The sequence below is a fragment of the Octopus bimaculoides genome, chromosome 10 (assembly GCF_001194135.2).
Source record: "Octopus bimaculoides isolate UCB-OBI-ISO-001 chromosome 10, ASM119413v2, whole genome shotgun sequence".
NCBI lineage: Eukaryota > Metazoa > Mollusca > Cephalopoda > Octopoda > Octopodidae > Octopus > Octopus bimaculoides.
The window spans coordinates 1,073,666-1,088,437 of record NC_068990.1 but is presented as its reverse complement, the minus strand read 5'-3'; the positions used below and the strand labels follow the sequence as shown (position 1 = coordinate 1,088,437).

The 14,772-nt window shown below is 37.6% G+C and overlaps 1 protein-coding gene across 2 annotated transcripts in view; it reads left to right on the top strand.

Annotated features, from left to right (window-relative positions):
* LOC106867312 (rho GTPase-activating protein 26) overlaps positions 1 to 14,772 on the top strand; it is a 98,464-nt gene that overhangs the window by 24,317 nt on the left and 59,375 nt on the right. For both annotated transcript variants that reach the window (XM_052971010.1, XM_052971011.1), the window contains exon 4: positions 12,542 to 12,707. In XM_052971010.1, the coding sequence (XP_052826970.1) occupies positions 12,542 to 12,707 (166 nt within the window). The remainder of the gene's footprint in view (positions 1 to 12,541; positions 12,708 to 14,772) is intronic.

The following is a 14,772-nucleotide window of genomic DNA, read 5'->3' as shown; positions in this document are numbered from 1 at the left end:
AAAGAGAGAGAGAGAGAGAGAGAGGGAGAGGGGGGACCAGTCAAGCAGCACATCACGCTGTAATTCTTGGGCTGAGAAATCAACACTTAAAAGCCATAATTTTAAGGAGCGATAAGAATTTTTGAATAAAGGAAAATGGGTAGTGGTGATCTTTATCAGGTATATATTAGGTATATGGCAGATGATATATATATATATATATGTATATAGATTGTATGTGTATGCATGTATGTATATTTATTTATGTATGTGTGTTTATATTCATGTATGTACATGTGTATATGTACCATAATCTTCCCTTTAGCATTCGGATAGCTCTGTCAAATGAAATGCATATTTATTTGTATTGTTTTGAATTACTCATGGCTTGTAGTTTTCAAATTTTGATCATGTGTTTGTTTATTTTTAAAATAACAGTGTCAGGTCAGTATGAGAGGCTGAATCTGGCCAGTTTGAACATAAAACAAGTACAATATTTGGGCCGGATATGGCTGGTGTAAATGTTAGAGTGTTAAGAATAAGGCAAAGAAGTCATTGTTGATTATTTTGTAATTATCAGTGAGTGATACCCTCACGGCTGCTGAAACGCAGCTGAACAAGTTTTCAAAGTACACTTGCAAAAAGCTGGTCTAAAAGACAATGAATTAACCTTTAGCACACTGTCGGTGCATGATGTCACCATATGAGTTTTCTCGCTTGTAGCAACAGGGCAGTAGCAGGGGAAACAATTCTAGAGACAATGTAGTGTGCTAAAGGTTAAAATCCAATGAAATGTCTGTTGGTTACCTCACCTCGTAGTCATACATACATCATCACAGGAGCTCAACTTCCTGTTGTCATTAGATGTATTGTTTATCATCTTGTATGTTGACATAACTGACAGAATTACTTTTAGACAGACATCAAAATATTTGTTCTTATAAAATCAATCAACTACTTAGGAAATTTCTTAAATATAAACTTTTTGCTGAATAAACTTTTATGGCCTCAAAGACAGTTTTATACGAAGATGCAGGCATGGCTGTGTAGTTAAGAAGTTTGCTTCTCAACCGCATGGTTTTGGGTTCAGTCCTACTCAGCAGTACTTTGAACAAGTGTCTGTCTTCTATTATAACCCTGGTCAACCAAAACCTTGAGATTGAATTTAGGAAAAAGAAACTGAAACAAGCCCCTCTCTTTCTCTCTCTCTCTCTCTCTCTCACACACACATGTATATGTCTGTGTGTATTTGTAGCTCCTTACCTTGATGTCACACAGTAGTTGTAAGCAAGTGTCACTATCATAAAAGCTGTGTCCTTCGTTTCCAATCTTCTACATTAAACAAGTCTGGCCATGGGGGAAATATTACCATGCTTGGAAACAGTTGAGGTTTAATGACAGGAAGGGCATCCAGTGATGGAAAGTTTCTGCCTGTACAAAGGCATGGAGGAAGTTTGTGTAAGACTTTTATTTCAGAAGTTAATGAGTGTTTAGCTAGACATAGATCAGATCTGAAGTTGCTAACTTTGCCACAGATAGAAAGCTTGCTTCCCAACCATGTAATCTTGGGTTCATTTCCATAGTAAAGCAAGGCATGGCACCTTGGGCAAGTGTCTTCTACTATTGCCTTGTGAATTTATTTAGTTGATGGAAACTGAAAGAAGCTTGTCGTTTGTGTATATGTGTAGGTGTCCCCTTCTCTAGATATCATGTGATGGTTGTAAATGAGCATCATCGTCATGCAAGCAAGATTGTTTTTTTCTGGCCTTCTACACAAGACATATCTGACCATGGGGGAAAATATTGCCTTTATCTTCAAAACAAGTGAGAGTTAGCAGGAAGGGCATCCAGTTGTAGAAAATCTGCCTCAAACAATTCCATTTGACCTATTGCAAGCATGGAAAAGTGAGTGCCAAATGGATGATGATATTAACCTTTTAGCATTCAGATTAATCCATCAACTGCTTATTTATTCATATTGTTTCAAATTAATCATGTATTATCTCTTAGCTTTGTGATTTTTATGTTTTGAGTGGCATTGTAGGGTAGGTGTGAGAGGCCAGATCTGGCCAGTTTGAAAATAAAGACAGATCAAATACTTGGTCCAGATATAACCTGTTTGAGGGCTAAAGAGTTACAGTAATGCCAAGGTGTCATAATGTTTTGGTTATCAGCATATGATGAGTTTAATGTATAGGGGATTCCTTCAGATCAGTGATCATATGGAGTTGATCAAAACTGGGAATTAGTTTCCATTCAACAGCAATACTGATTAAAACAATTTGGGAACTCTGGCTGGAAATTTTAGTGCTGCAGTCATTTCGCGTTGCCTTTTCCCAGACCACTTCTGAAGGCTTGAACTCATTGTTGCATGGCAACAGAACATTTATTTACCATGCTGTTTACTTTTTGAATTCAGCTCTGCAGTGAGCAGAAGCGATTCCTTCATATCAGTTTACAGATTGGCAGGCAGTGACCAAACGAAGTTTAGCATCTTTACCATCAGGGATACTGCCATACTTTGCTTATGGCCAGATTACAAACCATTGATATTCCAATTCATAGTCAAACACATTAGACCATTCTGCCAACCACAGCAAGTTTTCTTTACATTCACAAAGACAGCATTAAAATACACACAAGCCAGCAAGGGAACTTAACAACATGAAAATATATTAACTGATAAAACAAATTTCTCATCTCCGATATATTTCCACTTCATAAATCTACAAGTTCAGCAGCAAGTGACTATTTAATTAATTTCATTGCAAAACTCTTTGGCATGCTGATTTCTAAATCTAACAAGTCTAGAATTTACACTGCTGCTGATGGAAGTAGTGGAGGTGTTCGTAGTGGCAGCACTGTCTGTTGGTAGATCACCACTACGAGATATAATGTATTTATTCTGAACCTCTGAATTGCATGTTGTTAAGTTGAAATTGAAATAGTGAATGGAGCCAGGGTGGAGGGAGAAGGCTTCCTGATGTTACTGCTAGGGCCAATGTAATTATGTAAATCAGATAAGGGATTTTGCTGGTAAATGTATTCGTTTGAAAGCTATCAGCTGCTCGGGACTCTGATATTTACAGATTAGTTAGCTTTATTAACTTACTTTCTCTCTTGCTCTCTATCCCTCTCTCTCTCTCCTTTCTATCCATCTCTCTATCTCCCCCTCTCTCTTTCTCACTTCCCTTCTGCTCCCTGTCCCTTGCCTCTCTCTCTCTCTATATATATATATATATACACATATACACACACACACACACACACACACACACACACACATCATATATCTTTTTATTTGTCTGAACAATTTGACTCAGAATCACATCACTTACAAGTTTCATCAAAGTGAGATAAACATTTTGGATTATTCACATTATATATATGTATATTAAAGGTGGGGCTCCAGCATGGCCACTGTGTGTGTTTGTGTGTATATATATATGTAGAAGCGGGAAAAGGAACACAAGAGTTGATATGTATAAGGAAAATAAGACAAGGTAGAAAATGCTAAAATAATTTTATCATGAAGAACATTTTAGCACCGGTTTCAGTCTGTGACATTTTCCACTTAGAATAAAGCATCAAAACCAATTAAATTGTGAAACGTTTTTTTTTTTAATATTTCCCTAGTTTTCAAATGCAAGGGACATTTTCTTTTTTTCAGTCAGTCTCTGTGTCTCTTTTCTATTCTTGTGGGTTCTAGGTGGTTAGCAGCAGCTAGTTTGATATGAATTCTTGTCTTTGATTGTTTAAGCTGCAGTAGTAGTAGAGAAAGGAGGCGTTTGTACGAAGCCTGTCACATATTTACTTGTATGTTTATGTTGTGTTTGTCCACCACCACTTGACAACTGGTGTTGGTTTGTTTACATCCCTGTAACTTAGCAGTACAACAAGAGGCTGATTCAGTAAATACTAGTTTTAAAAAATATGTTCTGGTCAGTCACTTTGTACAACTAAACTCAAATTGGTGCTCCAACATGGCCACAGTCCATTAACTGAAACAAGTAAAAGAGAAAAGATAAATATAATGAGGCAACCTCCTTGTGTTCTTGAGTTCCTCAAACTTTTCTCTTTTTCTTGGGTTTTCATTTCAGTTCTCCTTAACCCCACAGCAAGATAAGATGTCAACTGAATATTTGACTGTTGTGTATGATAAGGCATCCACTTTGTGTTTTGAAGTTGTTTAATGGTACCCCCTCCCCCAACATACAAAAATGTTTGATTTTTTGCTTTAAGCTCTGACTTCCCAGGAAAGGATTTTCGGACACTGGGCCTCACTGAGGAAATGACAAGGGACCAGGAGATGTGGTGATTCGCTGTACTTGATAAGACATGTCTACCCAAGTAAAATTGCTGTCTTCCGCACATCTAGGCTTGTCTTTTAAGGAGCCACTGCCACATGAAAAGCAACCGTGCTAGTGCTGCGTAAACACACCCATGACCATGACAAGTAAAATGCATCCAGCACACTCTGTTAAACAGATGGCATTAGGAAGGGCATCCAGCCATACAGACCGTGCCACAGCGAATCCGAACAGCTCCCTGTGAGCCACCTCCATGTCAAGCCATCCAACCCATGCCAGCATGGAGACCAGATGTTAAATGATGATGATGATGATGATGACTTATTTCTCTTTGCAACCCTTTAAGCCCTAACAGAAATGTGGAACTGAAAAGTGCTGTCAACCCCTTTGTGCTCTCAAAATGGATTCTAACACCTTTGCAACTAAACACTTCCCTTAAACAATTTTCTATATTTAACTTTTTTCAAATTTGCGTAAAATGTTCAGCAATAAATACTGAAGGAAACTGTTTTAGATGCTGTAAAAATTATTTTGTTTACTTCAAAATATATGTTTTTAAAAAATAAATATATGTATAGAAATGAAATTTCTGAATAAAATTTAGTGAAAACAACTAATAAATAAAGCAAAAAATATATAATTTGAATTATTCTAAATGAAAGGAAAAAATAAGAACTTGATATTTTAATGACCAAAAACAGAATTATTTTTCTCTGAAATTTACTTCCATAAATATCAGAAATATTAGCCAATGTATTGAGTAGTTGGAAACAATTTATGCATCAGTTTACATGGAGAGTGCTTTGGCCAGTAGTTTGTCTTGCATTATCATTCACATTTTGAAAATTTTCACAGGTTTGTTCTCATTTATTATCTGAGCAATGAGGTGTATTTTGACACTGGAAATGTTTCTAACTGCTTTCCTTGTCTTCACCCAGCTACTACAAATGGTTTTGGTGTGGTACTTATTTTTTTAAAGCCTCGTACTTATTCTATCAGTCTCTTTTGCAAACTACCAAATTGCAGGGACATAAACACACCAACAACCTGCTGTCAAGCAGTGGTGGGGAGAGAAACAAACACAGACACCTACATGAGTCAGTTTCAGTTTCTGTCTACCAAATCCACTCAAAAGATTCTAGTTCACTGGAGGCTATAGTAGAAGACACTTTCCTAAGGTGCTACTCAGTGGTACTGAACCCGAAACCATGTGGTTGGGAAGCAAACTTCTTACCACACAGCCACACCTGTGACTTTTTAATTTATTTATTTAGGCAGACTGGAGCAAAGCAGGTCTGCCTACCTTTGTTTTGAAACATAAGACAAGTCACTTTGGATGAGAAATTTGAACTCGTGATTGTCTAATAATTAGTTAGGAACTTCTGCTTGGCAGCCTCTGTTATGTCTCTGATGATGACTGTTTTTGATTGTTTTTTTTTTTATTTTTCCTTTTCCCCTCTCTTACACACACTATGTTGTTGTTTACTCTCTGGTCAGACCTAAAAAATTAACTGAAAGGGACACAATCAAATACTACTAGGTACTCGATCCAAAGCCTTACCAAGCCAGCCTTCCATTAACTGTTGTTGTTCTTGTTGTTCAGTCCCAAATCAACCCTAATTAAGCTGATTTTTTTTTTTTTTTTTTTTTTTTGTGGTATAGTGTCTTTTATTTTTTACTTGTTTCACTCATTAGACTACAGCCATGCTGGGGCACTGCCTTGAACAATTTGTTTTGGTCAAATGAACTGACCCAGTAATTTTTTTGGTAAGCCTGGATCTTATTCTGTTGGTCTCTTTGCCAAACTGCTAAGTTATGGGGATGTAAGCATACCAACACACACATATCACAGGCTTCTTTCAGATTTCCGTCTACCAGATCTACTCACAAGGCTTTGGTCAGTCCAAGGCTATTGTAGAAACACTTGCCCAAGCTGCCATGCAGTGGGGCTGAACCTGGAACCATGTGGTTCGGTAGTAAGCTTCTTACCACAGAAGCATGCCTGTACCTTTAGTGTATCTAAGATTTTTTTCAGCTAATGTTTTTTTTGTTTGTTTTTTTACTTTAAGCTAATGCAGGTAGGGCTGTGTGGTTGAGAAGTTCACTTCCCAACCACATCACTTTGAATACAGGCCTGCTGTGTAGAACCTTGGGCAAGTGTCTGCCACTATAGCCCTGGGATGACCAGATCCGTGTGAGTGGATTTGGTAGTCAGAAACTGAAAGAGGCCCATTGTGTGTGTGTGTGTGTGTGTCCATGTGTATTTTGTTTATATCTGCACTGTAAGAAAATTGGTGGTGGTGTCACTTCTGTCAACAAATCATCTGCTTGCTTTGTGCCTTGCAAAGGAAGTTGAAATAAGAGATCGCTTTACTGAAAACTTATTAGATTTTGGGATCGATCCAGTACTGGACAAGGATTCTGGATTATTCTTCCGGTGTTTTTATTTAGTTTTGAGAGCAGCTGTGCCCATTTTATGTATTCTCGTTTGTGAGAGCAGTCGGGTTTATTTCAGGTATTCTCATTTTAAAAGTCATCTCTAGCTAATCGTTGAAGACATTGGTGTTGTCTTGGTGGAAGTTTGCACTCTCTGAGCGCTCTTATTATTAATATGGTTGTGATCTGGCAGAATCATTAGCACGCTGGCCATGCTTAGCAGCATTTCATTCATCCTCAACTTCTGAGTCCAAATTCCACTGAGGGTCAACTTTGCCTCTCATCCTTTTGAGCTCAATAAATTAAGTACCAGTTAAGCACTCAGGTCAGTGTTGTTGGCCTTGTGCCAAAATTTGAAACTGATATCATTATTATTGTTGTTCTTATTAAGGCAGCAATCTAGCAGAATCGTTAGCTCACTGGGCAAAATGCTTAGCAGCATTTCATTCGTCTTTACATTCCTGAGTTCAGATTCTGTTGAGCTCAAGTTTTATCCTTTTGCGGTTGATAAAACAAGTACCAGCTGAGCAGGAGGGGGTGGGGTCGATGTAATTGATTGAGGCCCACCCTCAAAACTGCCTGTCTTTTTGCCAGAATTTGAAACTATTATCATCATCATCATCATCATCATCATCATCATTACTATTCTGTTCTTAAGTGGCTTGTGAGCTTTAAGTGAAGGTCTTTACTTTTTACCTTATAAACATTGAAATTGATTGCAACATCTTATTCCACAAATAACCATTCAGCTAAGCGTGTTCATTTAGTTGTCAATTTTGTCTTTGTGATAAACTAAAATATTTTAGTGTTATTGTTGATGCTGGTGGTTGGAAGAAACCAGAATTTTGTTGTTGTTTTTTTTTTTTTTGCTGTTGTGTTTAAAATATTTTTCCCTCTAAAATACATTGATTTGCATTTTTTATTTCATTTTATATTCTATTTTTAGGATTTTTTTCTTTGTAACCTAAAATTCATGAATAATTCTATTTCGAGATTTTTTTTTCTTTACATTCTCTGCCACTTAGGAACTAAGTGATTTTTTTCCCCCTTTTCAATTTAAAACTGTTAATATTTTTATATTAACAGTTTTAATTAGCTCGGTTGAATCTTTATTTGAATTGTCATGTTTATGTTCTCTATGTATGTGTAGTTGCATTATTTATATATTTATTTGTTTTGTTTTACACTTATTTAAGAAAGCTTTACATGTACTTTGTGGTAGAACAACATGTAAACAGAGAATTTGTTGTGTGTAAAAGCACCCATGCCAGTGTCACAGAAGGGTTACTGATGCTGATGTCACATTAGAAGCACTCAGTACACTCTGTCAAGTGGTTGGCATTACAAAGAGCATCCAGCTATACAAACCATGCCAAAACAGACCCTGACAGCTCCTGTCAAATTATCCAACCTTTGCAAGCATAGAAAACAGACATTAAAATGATGATGATGATGATGGACACATGTGCTAGCTGGGTTAACTGAATTTTGCAGTTCCATATTTAAAAGTTTTCCGTAATTGACCATTAGCAACAACAAAGCTCACATGATGGAATGTCAACAATGGCTGCTAAATTTATTTGCTTTTTTTTCTCAAACTGACAGTCACAGTTGCTTAACCCTTTGGCATTTAAACCAGCCATGTCTGGTCAAAATATTTTACCTGTTTTATGTTCAATCTAATGAGATCTGGCCTCTCACAGAAACCCTGCAATACCACTCTAAAACACAAGTTTCCTCATCGAAATCTCAAAGCTACATGAAAATGCATGATTAATTCAAAACAATGTGAATAAATAAGCATTACTTTTGACAGAGTAATCTAAATACTAAAGGGTTAAACCAGTTGAATCTAGCCCACATATTCTACCTGTCTTATGTTCAAACTAACCAGGTTCAGCCTTTTACACCTACCTTACCATGTCCTTCTAAAAATAAACATTCACAACATCAAATTCTCAATACAACAAGATAACGTATGATTAATTCAAACCAATGCAAGTAAACAAGTATTACATTTGACAGAGGAATAGAAATGCTAAAGAGTTGGAATGGACTTCACAAAATCTCTCAGGATGAAATTGTAATCTGCATACACACACACATACACACACTGTCTCATTTCACGTTCACAAATACACATACACACACTTGTATACTGTAGGTACCACTCATTTAACTTAATTACTTCACTAATTTTTTTTTTCTCCAGACTTCTATTTAAGACTACTTTTTTTGCTATAATGGTATTACTATGGTTTCTACCATGCACAAGTGCCTGATCACGTGGTTAAAGTAATTGCTTTTCGGTTACACTGTTCTGGGTTCAGTCTCACTGCATGGTGTCTTGGGCATGTCTTGCACTTTAGCCACAGTGTGTACTGGCCCTCTGTCCGTTATGACAAGTGTTCCAGTGGTTTCGATGATGCAAACAGCCTGCTTGTGAAAGTAACATACAAGTAGCTGAGAACCTCACAGACATGCATACACTTAACATAGTTCTTAGGGAGATTCAGTATGACACAAAGGCTGACCCTTTGAATTATAGGTACAGCTTATTTTTGCCAGCTAAATGGACTGGAGCAACAAAAAATAAAGTGTCTTGCTCAAGGACACAACATGCCAACTGAAATTGAACTCACAACCTTATGATCATGAGCCGAATGCTCTAACCACTAAGCCATGCATCTTCACTAGTCACAGTGTAAGTGACTGACTATTCCACGGACATTTGTCCCCTTTTGGTTGCAGGCAGAATCAGTGTGACATGAATTGCTGTCTATAATTTCCATTAACCCAATTTCACTTGCAAGGCCTGAAGCTTTGGTCGCTGTCACTTAGCCATGCAGTAGGATTGGAAGCAGGGTGGCACGATATTGATGCTATCATGGCTTCAACCATTCCTGTGCGCACGCACACACACACACACAGACACACACACACACACACACACACACACACACACACACACACACACACACACACACACACACACACACACAGTGAGTAATGTTAGGTAAGAAGTGAGTTCGAATTGTCTGTTGTAGTTATTTCAGTTACTCGCTGAAGAGCATTGAGCTCAATCCCAACACCTGGGAAACACAAGCACAAGATCGCCCTTCCTGATGAAGCTGCACCAACAGAGGTTCCACCTCCTCTGAACAGAACAGGATTGCAAACTGTGCAAGTCCAGAGCTAACTCTTTGCCTTCAGTCCCAGCCGACCACCAGTGTCTGTCCTGTGGCCGAGTCTTCCATGCATGCATCAGACTGATTGGCCGTGGCTGGACATACCATACCCTGTCTTCTTCTCTTATGTGATGCCCTTGGTTAGAATTAATGATGACGGACAAACTAATGAATAATAATAATGATCCCTCCATAATAATGATCCTTGTTTGTACATTCATTGGGGGAGGATGACCATAACAGCCTGTGATAGTATTACTTCATGGGAATCGGATTTATGCGAGAGGAAAGTTGTGCAACATCTTTCATCTTCACTTTTATGCCCCCAGGACTGCCTTGATTCAAAGGATAAATAAAGTTTAATCAGAGACAGGTGTAAATGCAGTGAATGACCAGAACTATGATGTTTGTTGAAACTGCTATTTTCGTCATTGAACTCAGTTATTCTCTTCTGCTCATTCTCCATGTGAAGATCACTAATGCTCAAGAAAGACTGGAATGTCACGACTGCTACATTCCCACTGATGTCAGTAAGACTAAGCATCTATTGAAAGGGTTAAGCAGTTAATTATTTTTCAGACTAATATTTGACATAACTTTGTGTGTGCATGTTGTCATATAATCATTATATCAATGCCAGTAAATTATTTAAATTCATAGCCTCTATTTAATCCTGGTTTAATCTTCAAATAAGATTTCAGATTGAATCAACAAGAAAGAATATTTTTTTTTTTTAAATCACTTAATTGAGTTCAGAAGTAGAATGAAAACAATTCTTAAGAGAGTAGAGTAATTGTTCTCCAATTTACTCTAAAAACAAATTACCTGAAATTGAGTTTTAATGAGAAAGTCATTAAAACACTATTTGTTGTCTAACCCTATATCATCCTTGAATTAGGCCCTTCTTGTAACAGTAAAGATTGTTGAACAAATGTGTGAAGCCTCCAAGCTGTTGCACATTGTACTTCAAATTGTCTTCTAATTACTGTTCTTTTTATTCTTTTTCTTTTTACTTGTTTCAGTCATTTGACTGCAACCATGCTGGAGCACTGCCTTTAGTTGAGCAAATCGACCCCAGGACTTATTCTTTGTAAGCCTAGTACCTATTCTATCGGTCACTTTTGCCGAACTGCTAAGTTACAGGGGCGTAAACACACCAGCATTGGTTATCAAGCGATGGTGGAGGGACAAACTCATATATATATATATATATATATGATGGGCTTCTTTCAGTTTCTATCTACCAAATCCACTCACAAGGCTTTGGTCGGCCCAAACCTATAGTAGAAGACACTCGCCCAAGGTGTTATGCAGTGGGAGTGAACCCAGAACCATGTGGTTGGTTAGCAAGCTACTTACCACACAGCCACTCCTGCACCTACTGTTGTTTAAAAATGTTTAAAAAGAAGAGGGAGGAAATATCTCAGCTGCATAGTCAATAGATACATTATATCCAAACCTCATTTTATCATAGGTTTGTTCATTCAAAGCTGACCCAGGGTTAAACAGCTAAGGTGCCAAGTAACTCACCCTCTGAGGGGGCACAAGGGTGGGGATATTGGAGGAGGTGGCCTTGTGTGAAGTGATGAGAGGTTAGTGTGACAGAAGGGTAGAAACAGGGGTTTCATTGTTGAGGAGACACATGGTTACCCTGTTTCATAAATTCAAGGTTTCAGTGATGTGATTGTTTATTTTTAGAATGACATTGTAAAATAGGTGTGAGAAATTGGGCCTGGCCAGTTTGTACATAAAGCAGGTAGAATATTTGGGCCAGAACAGAATATTCTGGTAGACTATTTGTGCCAGTTTAAATGCTAAAGTGTTAATGCTTGTAATAGAGTGGACTCTGCTAAAGGCATCAAGGTGCCTGGTGGTGGTCTTAAACTCGGCAATGGATTTAGTCTGTCACCCAAGTAGGCTGTGGTGAGATTTGAACTCAGAATGCAAGAGCTTGAACAAATCTTATTAATGATAGATGTCTGTCATATCTCTCAACCATTGTCTAAAACAGAATCGCAAGTTCCTTCAGCACAGCTGTGTGGTAAGAAGTTTGCTTCCCAACCACATGGTTCTGTGTTCAGTTTCACTGTGAGGCACCTTGGGTAAGTGTCCTCTACTACATACAGCCTCAAGCTGACCAAAACCACATGAGTGGATTTGGTAGATGCAGACTAAAAGATGCCCATTTGTGTGTGTGTGTGTGCGTGCAGGCATGCATGTACATGTCTCTGTAACTATGTTTGTCCCCCACCACTGCTTGACAACTGGTATTGGTGTGTTTATGTCCCTCTAACTTATCAATTTGGCAAAAGAAACAGATAGGATAAGTACCAGACATTAAAAAGTAAGTACTGGTGTCAATCCATTCAATTAAAATTCTTCAAATCAGTGCTCTATCATGGCCACAGTCAGATGACTAAAACAAGTAAAGGATAAAAGAATATCATATCTATTTTTGTATAAAATACAAATTTTTCTTCCATGCCCTTCTACTGCTGCCACCACAACCTTTTTCCTTTTTTTTTCTCAATTTTTGTGAGTTGTTTTTCAATTGAAATTGGATAGTCTTTCCTTTACTAATTTCTCTGCCTTTTAATTAATTGTCTTCAATGTATTGCTCTTTTTCAGAAATAAATTCCATCTGTACCCAGAAATTAAAAGCTAAAGAAATGCTGCTGAAGAAAATTCAGCGTAAACAAATGAAGAACACACCAGTTGTGGGTGATTTGACTGATATGAAAGAGAGCCTGCCCACTTTTACGGCACAGAAGGAAACAGCTAAAGAAAAACCATTGTGAGTGTTCTTGTATAAAAACTGCCTTTTTTTTTTTTTTTTTTTTTTTTTTTTTTTTGTGGTTTCTGTTCTTGTATTCTTCTTCACAATCCCACCTTTAATCTCTTTTGAGGCACAATGGCTATGAGATTAACCCCTGTGATACTAACTCACCTGAGATAGCTCTGGTTTAAAACTGTTCATTTTAAATTGTTCACTAATGAAAATTAAAACCCTTCATCAAAATTTATGGAAATGCTTTTTGTTATGTTCTGAATACCAGCTTAAGCCTTTTATTACCATATTTCTGTTGAAATACACTGCCTTTGTTTCAATTGATTTTGAAGATATTGAAGAATTTAATAAAACAACTCTGTCATTATCAAGCTGGGTTTTGGAACATAAAATAACATTTGAATTTTGATGGGAAATTTTAATTTAGATCTCTTTAAACCAAGAGGAAATTTGCATCATGGAAGCAAGAGTAGTCTTGGGCTGGGTTAGCATTAAAAGGTTTAACAAAACAAGGTTATTGAGCTAAATCCATTCAAATTCCTATTTTCAAAATTAATTGGAAAACATAGGATGTATATTCCTTTAGAAATATGACTACATAAGAATTAAGCTGTCCGACTACTACAGCTCACAAGGTCTTAAATTCAAGCCATACTAACACTAGTCTTTGTATGCTACCTCTGCTTACTTCATTTTGCTCAGTCGATAAACAAGTTTCACTCCTATGCCTACAATGGCATAGGAGTTGCCTTATACACAGCTGGAAAGCTGGTAGAATCATTATCAAACCAGACAAAACACTTAGCAGCATTTCTTTAGGTTTTACATTCTGCATGAAGGCACATAGCTCAGTGGTTAGTGTGTTGCGCTCACAATTTAAATTTATTGATAGTGAGTTTGATTCCTAAACCAGGCTGTTTTGTGTTCTTGAGCAAGACAGTTTATTTCATGTTGCTCCACTTTCACTCAGCTGTAGAAATGAATTGCGACATCACTGGTGCCAAGCTGTATCGGCCCCTTTGCCTTTCCCTTGGATAACATTGGTGGTATGGAGAAGGGAGGCTGGTATGCATGGGCGACTGCTGGTCTTCCATAAACAACCTTGCCCAGACTTGTGCCTCAGAGGGGAATTTTTTAGGTGCAATCCCCATAGCCATTCATAACTGAAGAGGGTCTTCACTGTCTACATTCCGCATTCAAATTCTGCCAAGGTCAACTCTGCCTTTTGTCCTTTTGAGCTGAACAAACTAAGTAGCAGTTGAGCACTGGAGGTTGATGTGATTGTTCATCCTCTGCATCCCTGCCCACCCCAAAAACTGTCAGGCCTTGTTCCCATAGTAGATCATACACACAGTTGCATAACCTGCACAATGTTACTTTGGTTAATGGATTCCTAGATACAAGTACTGGGGTTAATTCATTCAACTAAAATTCTTCAAGGTGATGCCCCAACATGGCCACAGTCTGAAACGAGAAAAAGTTTTCTTTCATGACTCACTACAGAAAGAAGCTGGATAATAATTCGGCTGTTTAAGAAAAAAAGAAAAACAAGAGGCACCTTGTTTCCAACAAAAAGAATCATATCATATGACAACAATTTGACAAAAATCGTTTAAAATTGAAATTGGATGATGATGATGATGATGAGCTAAAATTAATTCAGATCAGAGTTTCTTAATCTGTTTGAGCTTAGAATACTCTCGAGATCAATTATTGAAATAAGTGCACTTTACTTGGAAGGTATTTTTTTCTAAAAAGAAAGCTGTTTTTTAAGGGGAAAGTTAACTATAAAATATAGCAAACTATGGCTCATCGTCATCATCAACATTTAATGCCCATTTTCCATGCTGGCATGGGTTGGATGGCTTGACAAGACCTGGCATGGCCAGGACCTGCACCAAGTTCCATAGTCTGTTTTGGCTTGGTCTCTATGGCTACATGTGCAACCTGATGCTAACCAATTTACCAAGTGTACTGGGTGCTTTCTACGTGACACTATCACCAGTGCTTTTTATGTGGCACCAGCAACAGCACTGGTTAAGTGCCCTTTACGTGGTGCCAGCAACAGCGC